Source organism: Drosophila virilis, chromosome 2 (assembly GCF_030788295.1).
Source record: "Drosophila virilis strain 15010-1051.87 chromosome 2, Dvir_AGI_RSII-ME, whole genome shotgun sequence".
NCBI classification, from domain to species: domain Eukaryota; kingdom Metazoa; phylum Arthropoda; class Insecta; order Diptera; family Drosophilidae; genus Drosophila; species Drosophila virilis.
In genome coordinates, this window is record NC_091544.1 from 15,057,215 (window position 1) to 15,078,113 (window position 20,899).

The 20,899-nt window shown below is 42.1% G+C and overlaps 2 protein-coding genes across 6 annotated transcripts in view; one reads left to right on the forward strand and one right to left on the reverse strand.

Moving 5' to 3' along the window:
• Nucleotides 1-19,387, forward strand: part of SKIP (Shal K[+] channel interacting protein) — a 159,348-nt gene extending 139,961 nt beyond the window's left edge. The window contains exons 3-18 of one of the 5 annotated variants that reach the window (XM_070207660.1): nucleotides 137-460; nucleotides 870-1,162; nucleotides 1,297-1,346; nucleotides 1,440-1,546; nucleotides 3,527-3,613; nucleotides 4,405-4,461; nucleotides 7,581-7,638; nucleotides 8,117-8,328; nucleotides 10,175-10,338; nucleotides 12,401-12,482; nucleotides 12,909-13,115; nucleotides 15,082-15,274; nucleotides 16,338-16,480; nucleotides 16,542-16,813; nucleotides 16,888-17,009; nucleotides 17,138-19,387. In XM_070207660.1, coding sequence (XP_070063761.1) covers nucleotides 137-460; nucleotides 870-1,162; nucleotides 1,297-1,346; nucleotides 1,440-1,546; nucleotides 3,527-3,613; nucleotides 4,405-4,461; nucleotides 7,581-7,638; nucleotides 8,117-8,328; nucleotides 10,175-10,338; nucleotides 12,401-12,482; nucleotides 12,909-13,115; nucleotides 15,082-15,274; nucleotides 16,338-16,480; nucleotides 16,542-16,813; nucleotides 16,888-17,009; nucleotides 17,138-17,595 — 2,829 coding nt within the window. In that variant the 3' untranslated portion in view covers nucleotides 17,596-19,387. The remainder of the gene's footprint in view (nucleotides 1-136; nucleotides 461-869; nucleotides 1,163-1,296; nucleotides 1,347-1,439; nucleotides 1,547-3,526; nucleotides 3,614-4,404; nucleotides 4,462-7,580; nucleotides 7,639-8,116; nucleotides 8,329-10,174; nucleotides 10,339-12,400; nucleotides 12,483-12,908; nucleotides 13,116-15,081; nucleotides 15,275-16,337; nucleotides 16,481-16,541; nucleotides 16,814-16,887; nucleotides 17,010-17,137) is intronic. The other 4 variants (XM_032437859.2, XM_070207661.1, XM_002053753.4 and 1 more) reach the window with 4 other exon arrangements.
• On the reverse strand, nucleotides 13,809-14,304 carry LOC6630878 (acylphosphatase-1). Its single transcript, XM_002053754.4, has one exon. It carries the CDS (start codon nucleotides 14,244-14,246, stop codon nucleotides 13,878-13,880), a length of 369 nt encoding a protein of 122 aa, XP_002053790.1. The 5' UTR covers nucleotides 14,247-14,304; the 3' UTR covers nucleotides 13,809-13,877.
• Nucleotides 19,388-20,899: the final 1,512 nt, after the last annotated feature.

The following is a 20,899-nucleotide window of genomic DNA, read 5'->3' on the forward strand; positions in this document are numbered from 1 at the left end:
ACTGCACCAAATCGCATTTACACCCATATAAAACAAACATATGTAACTGCCACACCCAACACCACCATACGCCCACCCACGTTGGCTACGTTTATGTAACTTTCATTTTGCTGCCTGTTTTGCTGTTTGTTTGCAGGATGGACAACGCGGCCATTTAGAGGGTCTTGCATCCGTCTATTGCGAATTGTTAATGGCTCCCTTTGGAGACATTTTGAGTGCTTTAGAAAATGCTAGACAAGCAGCTTGGGCGGAGCGCAGTCCGCTCCATCCCGCCGGCGGCAGCAGCGGCGGCGCCAGCGGCAGCGGTGGCAGCGGCCTCAGCGGCAGCGCCGGCGGCAGCGGCAGCGCCAGCGGCGGCATGCAACATCGCCAGCAGCATGGCCATCGCGGCCATTCAACGCACGGCGCCGGTCTGCCAAATAGTCATAGTCAGCCAATTTATGTGCCAGGAAAGTACTCGGTATGTATGCCAGAAACAACAACAACTACAACAACAACAAGAACCACAGACCCCAGGGCCCATCGCACAAAAAACGAGAGTAAAAAAACAAAAACAAATAAATAGAAATGACATTATTTGTTTTAAATATTTACAGAAGCGGTTTAAAAAATCAAATTTATTGATGTTGGCGTTGATTTGGCAAACAGAAAAATATAATTTTAAAATTTAAAGAGATATTTTTTATGAATTATATAAAAATTTACGAAAATGATTTTGTAAATATTTCTAAATTAATGTTGTTTTTTTTTTATTGTTTTCGTTTTGGCTTGCCTTTGCCGCATGTTGCATGCTTACACATTGCATTCTTAGCATGTGATCTGCAAATACAGTCTCTAATAAATAATACCCTCTTGCCCGCTTTTTACAGCCCTCCAGCTGCTTGTCCGACAAGGAGGAGGACGAGATCTATGGCTTTGGTTATGGCGTCTTTGCGCCGCGAGTGGCACGCGGCGGGTTGACACAACATCAGCAGCTGTTGCAGCAGCAAACTTTGCAAACGCAGCATAGCATACAGCAGCAGCAGCAGCAACAGTTGCAGCAACAGCAGCAACAACTACCAAATGTGCCAGGCCAACAGGCGGGAGGACAGCCCGGAGTTGGACCACAACAACATCAGACACTCCCGCCAAATGTAGCGCATCTGAACTTTGTGCAACAAAAGTGAGTAGATCAAACTGAGAGCGAGAGAGAGAGAGAAATAATTGCAACAAAGTTAGTTTCTCAAGAATTTGCAATATTTAAGAACTTTCTTCAGAAATTTTGATAATCAAATATATTTCTTGTTACTGCTACAGTTGCCTGAGTCCCCGTTCCGCATATTTTTATGAGTTTCCACCGACTGCAGGTGAGTTCAATTTCCAAAAGCCTTTACAGTTCACCAATTCCCTGTCTTTTTTTTAAATTTTTCTCTCACGCCGACACACACACACACACACAGAGGGACGCGAGACAAAGAAGCGCACAACGTTGGCCCGATTGCTGAAAGGCTTAAAAACTGTCAATCGAAGGGATCGCAGCAATCAACAAAATGGCGCACAAGCCAGGGTAAGAATCTATCTATATCCCTAACGTAAGCCCCCAAGTGCCCCTCCCACTGCAGCTACAACTTGTACAAACGGAGCTCGTTTTCTTGCTTGGTTTTATGACCGCAAGCAAATTGTTTGTCCTTTTGCCTTTCATTTAAATCAACTGCGGTAATTCTTTCAATTTATTTGCGCAGAGTTTTTGCGCCGTTGTAGTCCTTCGTTCATTTCATAATATTTCGTTTTGTAACAATTTCTTGACTCTATCCCCCCGCCCTACTACCCAGTCATCACCCCCTCGCTTGTCGTTTTATGACTTGCTGCTCTGACTGCGTCTTGGCTGATGCCGCTGTACTTAATCTTGGCCCCGGGGACATGTAAATTTTTATGCGCGTCGAGAAATCCCGCGCCAGCTGAAAAGGTTAAAAATGTGCCCGCTGCTGTTTCAGCTCCTGCTTTTACTTCTGCTCCACAGCTGCTCCTCAGCTGCTGCTGTCATTGCCTGGCGGCCATGTCTACATTGCCACTTCTTTCTTGGCAACAGCATAATGTGGCACTGTGTGCTGGTATGCAGCCAGTTTATCTGCGCATTCTCCACAAAGGATACATTCAGGCGCTGAGCGCCTTTGATTAGAGCCCAGCCACCTTTGGGGAGCCGAGCGGCAGTTCTGAGTAGACTTTGCCACTATTCTTGGGAGGGTGCACAACAAAAGGAGGCCTGGCAATGAAACTGTGGCCAAAGATAACGCTGCCGTTACAGGACGTCGTTGCCGCTCATAAATAAGCAAGGACATGCATAAATTTTTCATAAGCAACGAGCACACGAACGCAACAAAAAGGCAGAAAAAAATAAATAAAAACCAGTTATAGTGCTCTTCTCGGGTATGCTCGACTGATAGATACCCAAGACGCATGGCTCTGAGAATCACTATTTCATCAAATTTGCTTATTAACTTCGGTATTTATTGTCCGATCCAATTAAATTTATGAGACCTAAAGGCCCAAGGCGAAAAGCTCTAAAATGGGGAAGGTGTCAAGTTTAACACGATATTATGTATTATAAATGAAAAATGTTTCGACAAATAATGCGTACACATGATATACTGGAACACACATTTGCAGTTTCTAATCGAAAGCGTTTGTAGCCCACGAATAGACAGATGGGAAGAGTATATATATCATATGGGGCTCCTTTTGCCTGTTACACACATTTAAGCTAAAACATTCTACCCTTTTTACCCATTTTCAGTGGGCTTAGGGTATAAAAAGAAAACAGAATAAAAAAAGAAGCTGCCAGCTGAAAATAAATAATAAAGCGAGCGAGTGAAGAAGTGAACGAGCTAAAAGGGCAGCCAAGGGGGGGCGTTGGCTACGTGCAGCAGATAAGCGCAGGAAATGACTAAGGATATGCGCCTAAGTAGCAGCATCCTCCCACATATAAAAAATTGCCTTTCAAAATATAATTAAACAGCACTCACCTGGCCATGGCCCATGTGTTTCATCGCCTGGAACTCCGCCCAGCTGATTTGCTATTTATGATAAGAAAACAAACGCATTAGATGGCCAACAGCAGGAAGAGGGAGTGGGAGTGGTAGTGAGGGTGGGAAAGCGAGTGTACGTAGGAGCGAGCGAACTGGAGTACCCTGAATTGGGTTGCAGGGTCGCCACTCTCAACACTTGGGTCGCGACCCTCGTTGCCCTGACTCGTTATTAATTAAAAATTAAAGCCCGACTGAAAGGTGTGAAATACAAAATGGCGTCGTAATGGCGATAAAGCACGTGGAGCCCGCCACACTGATTTATGAGTCTCTTTGCTGGGTCATCCCGAGCACTCGCCGCACTCAGCGCCTTTTGAAGGTCTTTGTGCATATTTTAAGGGCAGCTTCCACTGAGGTTGCCACGAGTTAAGAAGCCGAAACTTGGCAGGCCAGCCAAAATTGAAAGAGTTTTCAAAATTGAAATTTAATTGATATCGACATCTTTTCATTTGCATACTTTACAGGCGGCCAACGATCGTCTGAGACACTTTCAAATGATAAACGGCGGCGCTGGCGTGCCGCAGCAGAGTTTCGAGGAGACAATCCATAGGGTAAGTATGCAATAAATATGTATGGACTACATGGTAGAATCAGGAACAGCAGCAGAAGCAGCAGCAGCAGCAGCAGCAGCAGTTGCATTAATATTTATGCAGTGCAACGCATTTTGGTGCTGTTTTTGTTGCAAGCGGCAACAGCTGCCACAGCAAACAAAATTACTTCAAAATTGTTTGCAACAACAATAAGAATTTTGCACACCTACTTATGCCACAGTCTGGTGCAGCACCCTCACTGCCGTTGCATTTGCAATGCAATTTCAACACGAAAGCTGCAACCGTTGCTGCCGAGCACGTTTACCTGCAATGGCAGCAGCAACAACAAAATGCAGCACAAAGTTGATGCATGCAACATTTAAAAGTTCATTGCCGTCAACATTCATTATTAATGACAGCGCGAGCAGCGAGCAGCGAGCGCCGAGCAGAGCCACGGCAACCAAAAACAAGCAGCAAAATGCAATCAACGGCGACAACAAACAGACAGCAACAACAACAGCAGCAGCAGCAGCACGACAGCTGCAACAGCAAGCGCTGCATAATACATACAGCAACGCCCACTATTCATGCCACGCCCACTTGCCATTTGCCACCATTGCACGCATGTTTTTCACACCAGCAAAAACTTTGACCAAGCACCTAAAAGCAGACTTTAAAGTTTGCAATTGCTGTCGCTGTTGCTGTTGTTAAGTTGGGCTCAAATTTTCATAAATAAAGCAAGCAGCTCTTGAAAAGTAAATATTGTTATATTAATAATTTCCTTTTGTTCTTTCCTTTCTCGTCTTTATCAGCTAAAAGTGCAAGAGGCCATGCGCAAAAAGGAAAAATTTCAACGTGAACACGAAGAGGTAAGCAAATATTTTTAGTACTTAACCAATATCTATATCGCTTGATTAAAATTTGATCATCAATACGAAAATATTGTCAATCAATTTGTCTTGGCCAATTCCAATTTGATGCAATTGCAAACAATAAAATTGCAATTGTAAACCAAAAATAAATCAAGCATATGCGACTATATAGCATATGTCCAACTAAATATGTGGAGCTTCAACAAAATAAATAAACAACCATTTACAGCAATTGTTGTAGTTGTTGATGCTACTGCTATTTGTGCTTGGGACTAACAACATTTTGTTTGCCTAAATAAAACATCAGCAGCTGCTGAAAATTAAAATCCATATCCAACGCATTTACTTAGCCCACAGTTTAGTAACTGCTCCTACGCCCATGCATATTTAAATGCTGGACAAACTCTTGAATTCGTAGACCCAATTTGAAAAGCTATCAAAATATTCCTTGGGAAAAATAGCAATTATTTTGCTGAAGATCCGGGGGCGGCGGGTCGCTGTAGGGTGTGGCGTTTAGCAAAACAAATGTACGAAAACATGCAAAGCAGACACAGGCGTACATTTATTTACTCACCCACACACACATACTGTCTCACATGTATTCACACTTAAGTACTTACACACACAACAACACGAACAACAAAAACAATGAACTGTAACGTGGCAAATGATAAACTTTTTGTCTGTCATAAAAATTATTTTCCACATTTTCAACATTTTACACAGCACCGGACCGAACGAAGGATGCACGAAAGGTGGCACACTAATTGTCTGAATTTGTGTGTGCGTGTAATCTGTGTAATGAATGGGCGTGACAGGACTTGAGTAAATGTTGTTTGACTTTGAAAAAGGTGCCTTTCGAACAACATACAAATATTATTGAAGCTGTCCAAATTTTATTCAATTAAAAAGAATAGACAATAATAAAATAACTAATTGTAGAGTAATAAAGAATATTTTAAAATGGAATAGACTTATATAATTAATTGAAATTGGCATGCATCATAAAATGAATAAAACATGAAAACACGATTATGATTTTCTACTCTATTCTAATTATGGTAAGAAAACCATAATATTAAAACACAATGTTGCGGTATACTCATATAAATCAGGTGTTTACCTATAAAGATATTTTTATAATAAAAAAAAGGGAGTTATTAAAAAAAATATATATATTATTATATCAATATATATAAATGAAAAATATTTATATATACAAATATATAGATATATTAAAGCTAAAGGATAGATATATACAAGCTAAAAAATACGCAACGTACTTTCATGAAAATATCTTAAAACTAACAACTAGTCCAGGCCCAGCTCGCAACAACTTCATTTTCTATGCGAGCTGACAAGTGGAGTTGATAAGAACATCCCGTATGCTGTCGACCCATTTGCTTATCCGATTTTCAATCGAAACTTCGCTGTGCACAACCCATATTCACAGTTAATTATACAAAGCCTCAGTTATCAGCTCCGACGGACAGTCCTTATTCCATTTTGCCCGACTAAGCTCATATAGTCTCTACAATTTCGTAGCATACTTTTGCTGCTGCTGCTCTTGCGGACCGAATTGCAATGCATAATTCTTGCAGTTACCGAAAGCACACGCTCATGCTCACATACACGCGCGCGCACATACACACACACATTCGTTTACTGCACGACAATATGTCTGTTTGCATGTCGACGACGTGTCCGCCTAAGCAAAGGCAATAATTTTTGTGCATAAATGAAAAGCACACACACTCACAGACACACGCACACACGTACATATATAGCAATGTTGCTGCTGCTGCTGTAGTTGCTGCTTAACTTGTGCAAACAACTTGCTGTTTGTCTAATTGTAATTGCTGTTTTTGTTGCCAGTGCCTGTCACTGGGTCTCTGCTGTCTGTGCCTCTGCCAGTGCCTGCGTCCGGATTCGAAGCCTGCACAGGGGCTGCTTATTTTCCATCTCTGGCTTCGCCAAGCGCCAAGGGCAGTGACAACAACAAGACTCGAAAACCAAAAAAAAAAAAAAAAGAAAAAAAAAGAAATTGTTCATGCTTATGAAATATTTATAATAAAACAGAGCGACAACCTCTGACCGGCCAAAAGCAAATGTTTGCTGGCCAATAATTTGTGCCAACAATCGGGCAGTCAATTAAGCACGGCTCCAGAGCTGGGCTAATCACAGCCTTAAGCAACATGCACTAGTCTTGCTACATAAATTTACAACATAGCTGTGGCAGGCAGAGGCAATTGTTGTTCGTGGTGCTGCTGGCATTGCTGCCTCTTGTGGCCGTTGCTGCCATTTAAATGCATTTTTAATGCTGCTGCCCGAAAAAGCTTTTAGCTAATTTTTACACTACTTTCTGCTGCTGTGTTTCCATTTCGCTAGCCCCGGCCCAGGCATCCTTCCTACACACACATGGCATGTTCTTAAATTAGTATGCAGCACATATTGCGCTATTATGTTGCAGGACATTCAACCAACCAAGCAGCAACCAGCATCAGCAGCAGTAGCAGCAGCATTTCAGTTGTGCTACTGCTCTGTTCAAATTGTTTTAGTTTTCAAATGGAATTTTGTAATTTTAACGCCTTTGCCGCTGCAGCTGGCTTGAAAGAAAAAATAGGAAAGGGAACAGAAAGGGAAAGAAGCTGGCAAATCCTTCCCAGCAAGAGGCAGCTGCCAGCCAGCTGACGAATAAGCTGAAACTTCATCGCCTGCCAATGCTGAGTACGTCTCGGGTGTCTTTTTATTGTGCACAGCAGTCACGTTCTTTAACATAGACAAAGTGGCACCTACCCAGCTCCTACGCCCGGCTGGCAATATATACCATATACAAAATTCTTGCCTTTTACAGGCCCGCATCTCACATTTGGCAAAGCACATAAAGTGCACTCATTTATGCCTAAACTGGGCTTAAGCCAAAACTCTGGGGAATTTGTGCACTCGCCCAGAGCTCTCATTATTTAAATATATAATCTTAAAGCTCTTAGGAGTCCACATTTATTTCAATAATAACGGGACAAGAAAAAGTCCTACACATGAGATTTATTGTACATAATATTCAATATTATAATGCTTTGAATATAATATAAATATGTTCTTAATAATGTTTGCAGATCTTGCGGGACATACGCCAGGGTCTACTGCAAATGAGTCGTGGCGAGGGACGCACGGGTAAGTTGTTTACCTACACCACCCCCCCCTTAAAGACCAACAAAAATAAAAAAGATTTCAATTAAATAAACCAATGGCCTCTTGGCCCTGGCCACTTGAGTATTGCGGGGTGTGGGCGGGCGTTGTTTTAAAACTTATCTCAAGCCAAACACTGTGTACTCTAAATGTTGTTGCCGTGGGCGTGGCGCCGTCTGGCGAGCGTCACATGCATAAGCGAGCATAAAATCTTATGTCCGTTTCCGGCTGCAGCAACAACAAAAACAAAAACAACAACTTGAAGCAGCCGTTGTAGAAGTGTGCAACTTTTTGTGGCAATTGGCATTTCAAGTTTCGTATGCAACGTTGCGTATAAAAATATCATGTGTTGCCGGGCAAAAGCTTAAAGCACCGTCACAATGACCATTTATATGTCGCTGTTAATCCTCTCCCATGCAGTCCTCCCTGACTAACACCAAGCATATGGCAAAACGCCTCACAGTCTATCCCTTTGCAGATGATACGTACATGTACGATGAGGCACTGAGGAGTGGTCCGGGCGTTGCAGCTGTGGGTGGTGTAGCAGGTGGTGCACATTATGCGGTCAGTGCGCTGCACCATCAAGGTCATTGGTACGATGAGCCGCCCTACGAGAGCGATCCCGATGATTTTCTTATGGCCGGACTCAATTGTGGACCAGCTGCTACCATACAGGTAAGTGTGGCTAAGTGTATGGCTGTGTTTGTGTGTCTAAGCCTGTGTGTATGCTCAGTAGTATGCTACAGAATTTGCTGCTTGTCTGTGATTTATGCACGCGGTGTACCAAACACTTGGGCCCACTTATTGGCAGTCGCTTAAGCCAACTGCAGCAGCAGTTGCAGTCGCAGTGGAAGTCGCCTATTGCGAGGACAATTGCCAGGCAGTCGCCTGATAGCTTGAGGCAATTTCTTTGCCTTCAACAATGTCTCTTTTTTCTATTTTTTACTCTTGCTCCTTTCGATTTATGCAGCACATTCGTCTTCGCTGTTAATCCTGGCTGAGACGGTGCCACGCCTTGTTGGTAGCTTTGATTTCTCAGCGGATTCAAAGCACTTTGTAGCATTCCCTCTCTCTCTCTCTCTCCCTTTCTCTCTCTCTCTCTCTCTCTCTCTCTCTCTCTATGTCTTTCACTCTCTGTCGCTCTTTTTTATTCTTTCTCTTTTTATTTGCTTTATTAAATTATACGCTGAATATATTTTGCCTGCGCATTGATTTCCAACTTCGATTTGTATGTCCTTTGGCATTTTTTCTCGACAACTCTCAACGGCAACTGCCACTTCGACTGCGACTGCGAGTTGAACTTCAGCTGACTTTATTTTTATTGACAGTCAAAAAGTGCATAATTCTTGTTGACTTGTTCAACCCGGCGACGGCGTCTTGAGACTTTTCCTCAGGCTTTGCATAAAATTTACTTTTTCCCAATTTTTCGTTTATTTGCCTTGTGATATGCACAGAAGTTGCGCTTTTGTTGCTGCGCCTAAGAGGGGGTTGAATTGGGTTTGGACTTGTGCTGGGGGTTGCGCCCATCGCTCTTGGGGCGAACGCAGAAATTTTGTTTTCTTAGTCAATTGAAATCACTCAGCAGCGCGGCTTCGATATGCTTGAGCCGCCCTTTGTGGCCTTTCAATTTCAGCATTCGCTTTGATGTGGCAATACGTAAAGGATCTGCAACAACAAGAACAACAGCAACAACTTTAGCGAGGAACAAAAATTTGTTTAGCAAAAAGTTTCTTGCGGATTGCGCAGCACTCTGCTCTCAGCCTGTCCATAAAAATGTGAAGCACACAATTGTCCCTATTTCTTTCTGCTGTTGTTGCCCAGCGAACCGCAGCTTGGCCCATGTTAATGGGACCCAAAGCACAGAAAATAAGAGTCCAATGCATACAATTAGCATTCGAGCTTTGATGATGGGCCAGCATGCCAAAAAGTACGCAACATATTCATTATCTATGCGCCTGCTAGCCGCTAACTCGCAACTTTGCTGTGAACAGCAACTGGCCTTATGAAGCAAGCCACAGCAGCAAGTATGCATGCTTCAAAAACTTTGCAATTTACATGTCGCCACAAATTGCGTCAAAAACTGAAAGTTGCTGTAATTGAGAAGTGTGTGCGTGTGGGTGCGGGTGTGTATGTGGCATTGCTTCAAATTTGAAACAACAACTTTGCAATTTCCGCTGCGTTCGAATAAACTAAATTTAAAATTCCAAGCAAAATAAAAATAAGGCAACAAGGCCCAACAACCAGCAATAGCAGCAGCAAATCACTGCCAAACAACAACGACAAGCAGCAATAACAACAATAGCCACAACGGCCCAAAAGTAAACTCAACTCAGCAGCAACGCGCGGCGCATAAAGTTTTATAACTTTGTTAATTTTTCATAATTTGTTGCTACTGTTGCTGTTGCTGTTGCTGTTGCAACAAATTCTACTTGAGCGCTAATCCGCATGTTTCGCTTACTTTTCTCATATCTCTGTCTCACTCACCAACTTTTTCCTCCTTTTCTCTCTCTCTCTCTTTCAGGGTGGCCGCGTGCGCTTTTCGAACAACCGCGAGAGCACGGGCGTAATTTCATTAAGATCCGCCGGAGATATTTCACTACCGCAACGCGGACCGCCGCGAAGAGGGCTTATCGTGCCGCAGCAGCCGCCAAATCCGCCGACAATAATACCGTTAACGCATGCCAGGTGAGTGCTGCCACAGTGTCCAGGTTGGGGTGGTTGGGAATAGGGTCTTGCTGATTGCCATTATTATTTGTGGGGCCAAAGGCAACGCATTAATAATACAAAAGCAACCACAAGCGATGGCAAGAAGAAAAAATATAAATACGTATAGTAGATATATAAGTAGGGTAAGATGAATGCCGGGCAGTTGTCGGGTCATATCTGGCACTTGCAGGGTGGCCCAGCCTTAACCCTTTGACCACTTCAAAGCGCTGCTCAGGAAGGCTCAGTGAAGCACAAAATGTGCCACAAATGTGTGCAGTGTGGCATGAAAAGGCCAAACATTTAGCTCTGTAAACAACCCAACACTAATAGCTGACCGAACCGATTCAAGCCAAACCAAACCAAACCAAATCGAATCTAGCCAAACCAAAGCACAGCAAAGCAATCAAGCAGTTCAATTGCTGTCCCGTAGCTGCCCCCTTCGGAAGCCTCAAATTTATTTGTCAATATGAAAAGGTGCGCAAAAGGATTGACCCGGACAACAGGCCGTCCCCCCCAAATAAAAAGGTAGACTCACTTCATTAGTGCCGTTATCAACATTTTGCAGCCACATGAATGAACGAGCCAAACAAATGAATGAGTGAGTGAATGAGTGTATGAATGAATGACAAACTGACTCTTTGAGTGTCCTGTCTGACCGACTGCTTGCAACATATCGCAGCGCATTGGAGCGAAAGTCATCAATTTCATATTGTTACGCATGCCACAAAGAATAAAACATGGACTGTCAGGTGGATGGAGCGCCGAAGTGGGCTGGCGGCCGGATCGGGAGTCTGTTTCTGGGAGGCGTGTCAGTCAGCTGGCCCCAAACTAATAAGAAGTCGTCGACGTCTGCAATATTGGCCCAACACACAGACAGCGACGACACTTGAATGAATTGGCATTATTGCTACTTCAACGCGGCTCCAGAACACTGTGCAACACGGCTCGTCAATCAGCCGGGACAGTCGACATTCGAGACTCGCCAGTCGCCAGTCGGTCGTCAGTTACCAGTTGCCAGTTGCCAATTGGAGAACCGTTTTCCACACGTACGCACCGGCCAACTATACAAAAGACGTGCTGAAATAACTTATACGCCCTGTGCGCCCTTAGGGCCAAAACAAAAACTTTCTTTGCCAAATAAAAGAAAAAAAAAAAAGAAAAATAAATGAAAATGGAAATGGAAAAAGCGAAAAAGCGAAAAACGAACAACAGCCAAAAGTGAAAATCTCAACAGTGTTAAAGTCAAATGCCCAGGCACAACAAATAAAAAGGAAAAGAAACAGAAGTAGTCGAAAAAAGGTATAAAATATTTATTTATATGAGCTTTTGCTTGCCTGTGGACCCAAGACCTTTGTGCCGAGTGTTATTATTGCTGTTGTTGTTGGCCTTGTGTATACATATTTGTTTAGCAGCAACAAAATTCTGGTTTGAAATCAAAACGGTTACCATAAAGCTTTTCGAGTGTTAGCCAGGATACAGGATACGGACGGTATACGGTATAGCCCTGCTCAACTTTCGTCAGTTTTCTTTGGCAGCTGCTGGCTCCTCAAGGTGAAGATGAGCAAATATTTGGTATATAATTTAAATAGTTTGCTTAGATCTCAACGAGCTGAGAGCTGCTGCTGGTCCAATTGACGGCTAGCTAAAAGTTTTGTGAAATATAGAAGAAGGTGAGAAGTTGGTTATTTAAAATGTTATGTAAGTTTAAACAAATGTTAAACAACATAAAAGGTTAGGAACTAGACCGAGATAAATAACTTAACAGGAATATGTAAAATGAAAATGATTTAATTCAAATCTATGCGCCGCCTTTGGTTTTGGTTTTAGAACCAGTTTCGCGAATATGAAAAATATGTTTTAATTAAGGTTTGGATTAAAGTGAAAAAACGTTATATAGCTTTTGCAAACGTATGTACTTTTCTTTTACCAAAGTTCTTTACCATAGAGCACAACGGAAGTAGTTACCTATTCAGTTTATAAATGCTGTCAATGCACGCTAAATGGACTATATTAATCCCCAACTCTGATTTTGCCTTTACAGGTCTCATGATCGCGAGAGCGGCGACTATGCGGGCTCCATTTCGGATTTACAAAGCGTTACCTCCAGGCTGAGCACAGTTTCGGTGAGTAAGGCAAAAGCCATTAGACGAAGCAGCTCATTTAAGTTGTACACGCACACACACGTGTGTGAGTAGGTGTGTGTGTGTGTGTGTGTGTGTGTGTGCGTCTTAATGCGTCGTCTAAATTGATTAAGTGCACTTAGTGACAAACAAAGTTGGCAACGAGCTGAACGACCAGGAAGAACAACAAAATGCACATAGACTGTGTGCGAGCATAAAAACTGGAAAAGCTTTTTAGCCAAAAGTTTTCCTTTTTGACTGGAGCAATGGCAGCTCCCAGGGCAGCCACTTAAGCCAGCTAAACGATGTCGATGTGCCGGCACTCGTTTCCCTGCTGGCCATTTCATTTGCAAACCCAACTTGACTCGTCTGTTTAATATGAAACGCGTTTAACAAGCTCTGCCACTGCTTCTCCTTCGTCTACCACAGATTGGCACCAACAATTGCACCGCCAGATACCGCACGCTTAGCGGCGGCATTGGTGAGTCGCCGTCCCTGTCACCGAGTCCGTCATCCGATTACGAGGACATTGGCGCCACAAGGCACGGACTGCCGCCGAGTTTTGCAGCGAAGGCCAAAAAGAATGGACTGCCGCACAAGGCGAATACGATTTGTCAGAAGGCCATGGTGCATCATGTAAGTTAATTAATCAAATGTATGTATATGTATGCATGTTTGTGTGTCTGTGTATGAGTGTGATTGCAATTGCATTTGCTATACACGAACAGCATTCAGCTTATTGACTCACCGCAAATCTGTGAGCTGCAAAATGTAATTAGCTTGGGCATTTACATATGCGCCTGATTGGAATTTGTGAGCGCCTCTATCTAAGCCACTTGCAATTTGTCTACGGCCGATGCAGAAAACGTTTTCCAAAAGGACCAAAAGGCTCAACAAAAACGTGGCGTAAAGGGCGCGTGATATGCTCGCCAGGGCAACAACGCTTGAACATGCACTCTAAATGCAAATGCCAGTTAAATGAGTTTTTATGCGAGTCCAAACGCTGGACATGGACATGCATCCGGTCACGTGGTTCGCATCCCTATGCCTATGTGGCAAGCCCAAAAAGTGAAAGCTCATTTTCGGTTTAGGCCATGGTTACTTGACGCTGCAGTGGGCAATGCACAGTTACCAGAGAAGCTTGAACACAGAAACAGATTGCATTTTGCAAAAAAAATAAATAAAAAAATATATAGATATAGTTATGTAGGCATTTAAAACAACTGATGGGCGTAAGTTTCGAGTAATGTCAATGAACCACCTATTCAGACCAAAGGAGATAACCTAACATAGAACGTATCTTAATGATAATATATTATAGTCACAGGATTAGTTTTAAGACTCCGTTTATATTTAATATCCTTGGTCATACAAATGCCATTTTTTGGGTATTAGGGTCTATGAATCATGCTCCTCCTCATATTTCGTCATATTGCTTTCTCTGTTTGTCATTTTGCGATTCTTTTCTTTGGGCGCGTCGGGTCTTATTTGAAAGTTCTTGAATCCATAGTCTCGCTTCTCCTCGTCCCTAGTAAACTCGGCTTTGACAATGTTACTCGTGGGACTGCCGGTATTGCGGAGCCACTCCTTCATCAGATTCATCTCGTTCCGTGGACCCTCGATATAGCCCTTTACCGTACCATCCGCCGTGTTCATGCACCAGCCACGTAGCCCCAGAGTCTTGGCCTTAATCTCAGCATGACGGCGAAAATAGACGCCCTGCACCTTGCCAAAAACTTCAAATTCACAGGAATGCACTGTGGACATTGTACTTGTACCGGCAAAAGTTTTCTTTTTATGAAGTCTAAAACCAAACAAAAAAAAAAAAAAAAAAAAAAAACAAAGAAAAACAACACAAATTTTGTATCAATTTATAAAACTACAAAGATTTCAAAAAAAAATAAAACTATTCTAGTCTGTTACTAAAGTCAAGGCGTACGATGCCGAATAATGGCATATCCGAAGGAAATACATAACACCAAAATGTAAAAAATACGGAAAAACGTTTTAAAAATATATAAAAATACCATAGTTTTTGGTTCACAGAAATTCGTAATGGAAATACGGGGCATCCATCATGTACTCGAACCCATGCCTCTATTATTCTGACTTTGTAAAACCGAGGTTTTTTTCAGTTCGAGAATGCAACCCAAAAATGTTGCAGACAACTTTGTTGCTTTGTTAGATTGTGGCAAGAGTTGCAATCGGCGCCTAGGCCTGTTGACTGTGCGAGATATGAGCAAAGTTTTGTGCCAACAGCAGCAGTTTAATATTGACTGTCAAACCACCCAAAAAAAAAGGGTCAAAGCCGAAGCCGAAGCCAAAGCCAAAGCGGAAGCACTGCAGCCAAATCCAAGATTTGAAAAAGCTGGCCACTGTAAGGGGTCCGTCTGTAAGAGTAACTCTTGGTGTGCGTGTGTGTGTATGAGGGAATTTGTGTGGTAGCATTAAACTTTTTAATGATTTAACTAACAAAACTTTTGCTCTATTCTATATGCTCCCATTCCAACTGCTGCCCCCTGCCCGGCTCAACATGCAATTTATTGCACAACACGACGACGCCGACTACGACGAAACAACTTTCACTCTGGTGTTGCTGCAGTCGAGCGAAATGCGTAGCTCGCCAAAGGAAATTGGCGCATTTAATGAGAATGGACGAAACTTTGTTGCCACAAAGGATACATCAAGGGATTTCAGCAATTCCCAAGATAATACCGACCGTGGCAGCATGAGCGATCAGGCGTTTGCATGTTCCGCCAGCTCCGTTGAAAGTTTGCCCAGTGCTTCCGGTTCGAGTAAGTATAAAGCTCTAGATAACTATTTAGGTATGTGAGAATGTGTGTGTGTGTGTGAGGGAGTGTGTGTGTGTATGCTTACAATTTAGAGTTTTGATTTTGCCTTTGCATTTGCTTTCGCTTAAAGCGTTCGCCTCGGCTCTGGCGGTTTGTTTATAAAAATTCCCAGACTGCAGCCCATCAGCACGCCCCCATCCGTTCGTGTTGCATATTGGTCTATTAACAGCTGTAGTTGTTGTTGTTGCGGTTGTTCTGCAACCGCTGCACAATAACTTGAAATTTTGCAAACTTAATGAATTTTTAATGCACTTGCGCACAGTCAAGTGGCGACTGGCAACTGGCAGCTGGCAATGTGGCAAGTGCATAGGCCAGGCTATGCAGCCTGGTGCAATGTCTGGGGCGTGGTTAAATAAAGGGCAGCCGTTGAGGCAGCTGCTGTTGTTGCTGCTGTTGCTGATGTTGCTCAGTTTTTAATGAACAAAAGTTTTCGCTATATGCGCAAATTTCTACACTAAATAAAGAAAAAAACAAAAAATAAAGCAAAACAAAACAAAAAGCCGAAGCAGGCGCCTGACTGGGATAGTCAAGGGATGAGGGACGAGGGGTGGGTTACAGGAGCAACTTTGAAAAGTGCAAGAAAAAATACTTTATTTTCATGTGGCCAGGACACAAAGCAAGGATTAGCCAAAGCTTTGGCCAAAAACTTCAAGTGCTTATTTGAATATTTTCTGGGCGTAACGGGCTTTGTGTCTGTGTCCACCAGCCTCCCCCCTCCCTTACACACTCTCTCTCTCTCTTTCTCTTTTTCTGTCTCATTCTCCCTATGTAAGAGTGTGTGTAAAAATATTTGAAAAGTTTTTAATTAACCAAACGTACTGTGTGTGCGCGTGCGTGTGTGTGTGTGTGTGCGTCTATTTGTGTGTTTGTATTTTGGGCACTGCCAAATTCTTTAGCCCTTGGCTAATTGGCTGTGGGCGCATTAATTGGAAAATTTTCTGGGCAAACTTCCATCGAAATTTTGTCGAGACAAATATTTAAACTTGAAACCATCCATTTTCGACAGGCACTCAGGCACTAGTGCGCCCTGGCAGCCCGCACAGCTCCATTTCAGCCGAGGATCGCACCTCCCTGGCGTCCATTTGCAAAGCCAAGGCACTTGTCGACAGTCTGCCCAATCCGTACGACAAGGAGGCGCTTAAATTCAAGGTAAGCCGAAGCTCAACTGCACCGAGTTTTTTATATTTAATGCTTCACTCGCCACCTGCAGAAGGGTGAACTTATCGATGTACTGTCGATGAATGCCTCGGGTATTTGGAAGGGTCGCTGTCATGGCCGTGTGGGTCACTTCAAGTTCATCAATGTGGAGGTGCTGCCCGAGCAACGCATGAAGAGCTCCAGCAGCAAAACCCTGGCGCCAGCCTCCGCCCGTGTGGCCAGCAGCAATAATGGCAGCGGCGGCAACAGTGGACCCAGCTCTGTGGAGGATCTGCTGATTCGCATCGGTCTCAAGGAGTACACCTCGGTGTTTGTGCTCAACGGGTAAGTGGTGTAGATGAAACAAATTTCACAACAAATTTTTTGTTGGATTGTTTCACCTATCGTTCCATTTGCAGCTACGAGGATCTGGAACTGTTCAAGGAACTCGAGCCGGCAGATTTGGATTATCTGGGCATACTCAACCAGGAGCATCGCGCCAAGCTACTGACGGCCGTGCAGCTGTTGCATGACATTGAATGTAAGTAACTGCGCCCGCCTTCAACCACGCCCCATGCCTGACTATCAATATATATCGCTGTATGCCCGACTCCACATAATCCACACCCAACCGACTGACACTCACATACACACACGCACTTAACACAGCTACAAATTTCGCACGCACAGGCTCCGACGTGGACATCGCCGGCTCCAGCTCCGAGAACGACGAGGCGCGTCTGAATAATATTAACAAGAAGCACGGCGCTTCGCCCTTTGGGCGACGACACTTTCCGCGCGATTCCGGCTGCTATGAGGGCTCGCCGCTACCGAGTTCACAGACGCCCACGCAGACGGTGAACTCTACGGACGAATCGAACAGCTTGGACGATGTGGTGTCCAAGTGCTCCAGCGAGATTATGAAGCGGGTGGAGAGCGCGCGTCGCTGCAAGGACAATCCGTTCAAGGCGACGCTGCCGGCGCGCGTCGGCAAGAAGTCCTTTCTTGGCGCCGGCGGTCTTATGGGCGACGATACGCTCACACGTGGCGGACTCAGTGAGAAGTCGAGCGATTCGGGCGTCAGCAGCAGTTCGCTATCGTCGGGTCCGCTGAAGAGCAGCACTTAACATTTGCCAACCATACTCGCCCACGAGCTGCTGCTGGGCGTGGGCCAAGTGGGCGGCGGAGGCGGCAGTAGCTTGGGCGCCACCTCACCCACCACCTCGGTCGCTTCGGCCAGCATGGTGGGTTGCCCTAGCAGTGCCAGCAACCTGAATGCAACAGCGCCCCTTGGCAACATTTGCAACACACTCCCGCATGCCCCATCCAGTGGCAGCAGCAGCAGCAGCACGCTGGGCCTCTCCAGCAATGTTCCCCTCAATCGGAACCTGGTGATGCTGCGCAATCACTTGCGCAAAAATACCAATGCCAATGCGGCACCAACGGCTCACGATGACAAAGATCAATAACAACCCATTTATCATATACCGATATTAGCTTAGGTTCTCGATATAACTGTATCCGATCTTTGATTTAGATATATGTATGTATTTCAATTGCTGTGATTCGATAGTGAAAAAAGGCCAAGACGTCTTTCAGTTCAAATGTATAGTGTATAGAGACAGATAGATAGCAACAGAGAAAGCGCGAGAGAGAGAGAGAGGGAGTGAGAGAGAGTGAGTGAGCGAGAGAGAGAGTAAGAGAGAGAGAGAAAGAGTAAGAGAAAGCACACAAAGCAAAGTCAGTTAGTCAGTCAATCCTTCCTCCGATAATGTTGGCATTTATATATATACTTATATATATAACTATATTTATATTAAAAAAAAAAAAAAAAAAAAAAAACAAACAGAGACAGAGCTATATACTTAGTAATGTAATGTAATGAAATCTTTTAACTATTTTTAGTTAGCAAGATGTAAAGAAAACATTTTTTAATTTGCCATTTGCCAATTGTTTTCTATTGCTATGTGTATTTCGCAACGTGATATTGTCAAACGTCCAACTTGAATTGCAGTTTTTAATTAATTAAACCACGTTTTACTTGATGCGAGGGAAGCCTAAAACAAATACATATATATATAAATAATTAATAACTCAAGTTGATTCCTATATTCAGGCACAGAGTATGCCGGCAATAGACCAATTACATTTTAAAAGCAAGTTGAAAGTCAATATTTACACCAAACAAATGAAATTTAAAAACTATTTATATTTCGTCAAAACCCATTTTAATTGTGTTATTCTTAAGTGCGAACATTGTAAAGAAAAATTCAAGCACACACAAATAAACGAACTTGAATCATGATTTATCCGTCAAAATTGTAAATTTGCAAAACCAGCTAAAAAAATTGTATGCTAAGCAATATAAATTGAAAATAGTAGACTCCATGCAAAAGATCTGTACATAGATTAGGTATTATTGCCATTGGAGTGTATATTTATGCCATTTAACATTTAACATAGATACATATAAACAATATATATAAATACATAAATACTTAACCATTAGCAACTTGCCAGATATTTAGCGATAATCAAAAAGAAGAGGACAATGAAATTCGTCACACAGCGCGGAACATTTATTGATTTCAAATTAATCAATTAGTTAAATAAATAAATTAATGAAAAAATATTCAAAAGCAAGCACAAATGAGATATATATTAATATATATACACACAAATATAACATATATTGTAGCGCATTTGAATATCGAATATACCAATTGACTTTATGTACATTTGACGCAAAAAGAGAAATCGAGAAAAATTCCAAAATGCTTTTATTCATAAATGAGCAACATATATATTAGTGTATATCAATATTCATAAAGTTTAAAAATTTAAATATTCCCAAAATTTTAAATAAAATTTAACAGTTAGTCAAAAAAAAAAAAAAACAAACAAACAAACAAAACAAAATATTAATAGCGCACGTGTTAAAGCCAGAGATTAAACATATTCTTATGTAGGCATTTTGAATTTTTATTTATCTAAAAATACATTTAAGTGTTTCAATTGTAAATTATTAAAGAAATTAAAAACAAAATAATATGCAGAAGAGACCACATGCAGCATGTGCTAAGAGTTTCCATTTATCACTGTAAAATTATGTAATTAAATTCGAATATGTAAGCAATATTAAAGTTTAAAATTACAACAACAAAAAGAAAAGAAAGGAGAAAACAAAATACCTAAGGCATCACACGGCAGTTTCAGGCAAGCAAAGTTTAAAACAAAACAAGAACTTAAAATATTACAATTCATTAGTATACAAACAATGCAGTCAGCGAACTTTAACTCTCCAGAGCTCCATACATTTTAGAAGAAATTTTCAGCATATTAAAAACAAAACAAAAGAATACAAAGCGGAGTACACAAAAAGCTGATGAAAGTTTATGCATAAATCAAGTAAAAGTCTTAAATAAAAATGAACATATCTAAAAAGTAATTAAATGGTTTTTTATTAAACTGGCATGAGTTGTAAAACAGGTAAGTAGATTTCCACTTTATTTCAAAAAAGAAACTTTACACAACGTTGTTTTTTCTTATTATAAGTAAGCCTTACATATATTTTATACATTTCAATGGCTCAATTTTAATATACAAATGCTTTTTCTACTGAAATTATTGTTGAACATACATATTTTCATAAACAAGATCTATATTTTATCTCAATTCAAATTAAATGATATCTCTTATATGTCACATAAGTCCCAAAAAAAGGTTTAGTTAAGTTATCGGCTCGGTTGTTTTGTAGGCCAATTCAGAATTGAAAAAAATTCCATTTATTTTTTTTGAGATTGTATCCCAAGGGTTTTTATTTTATCCGGAAAAATGTTTAACGCGTGACATTCAGATGGTTATAGAAAGCAACTAAGCGGTTTCCTAAATAAAGCAATTTAGGCATATTTTGAGCTACTTAAGCCCATCTTCAAAGTTTGATCGAATAAAAGAGACCGCCTAAATGACTTTAGATATCATCTGGCCGCTACTTACCCACTCAAAAAGAGTACAATTTCACTGACATTGAATGAACGCTCCAGTTCACATCAATTCTGATTATCGAGCTTCATCTACACGTGAGCCAAATGGGTCTGTAGCTATGCATATATGTATACGTATACATATATATATACGTATTTGTCTGTACAATCTTATCGTATAAGGTGGCGCGCCAGCCCAAAATGAGAATGTAAACAATTCGTAAAGCTAGGAACCAACGGAGCAGATGGCAGCTCAATGTGCACGGGTAATGGTTGGATGGACGTCGCCGGCCCCTGGTGTCGATGAGGCGAAGCTATCTTTGTCGTAATCTGCGCTGATGCTGAGAAGCTGATTAAATTTACGACACTTGTGAAATAGATCTATCTCTTGAAGCTAGCGCACACATGCATTATGCATTGTGTTGTTTATTCATAGGGCATTTGTAAC

Bases quoted from the DNA above. Each gene is read 5' to 3' on its own strand.
- LOC6630878 (XM_002053754.4), bottom strand. From the start codon at position 14,246: ATGTCCACAGTGCATTCCTGTGAATTTGAAGTTTTTGGCAAGGTGCAG.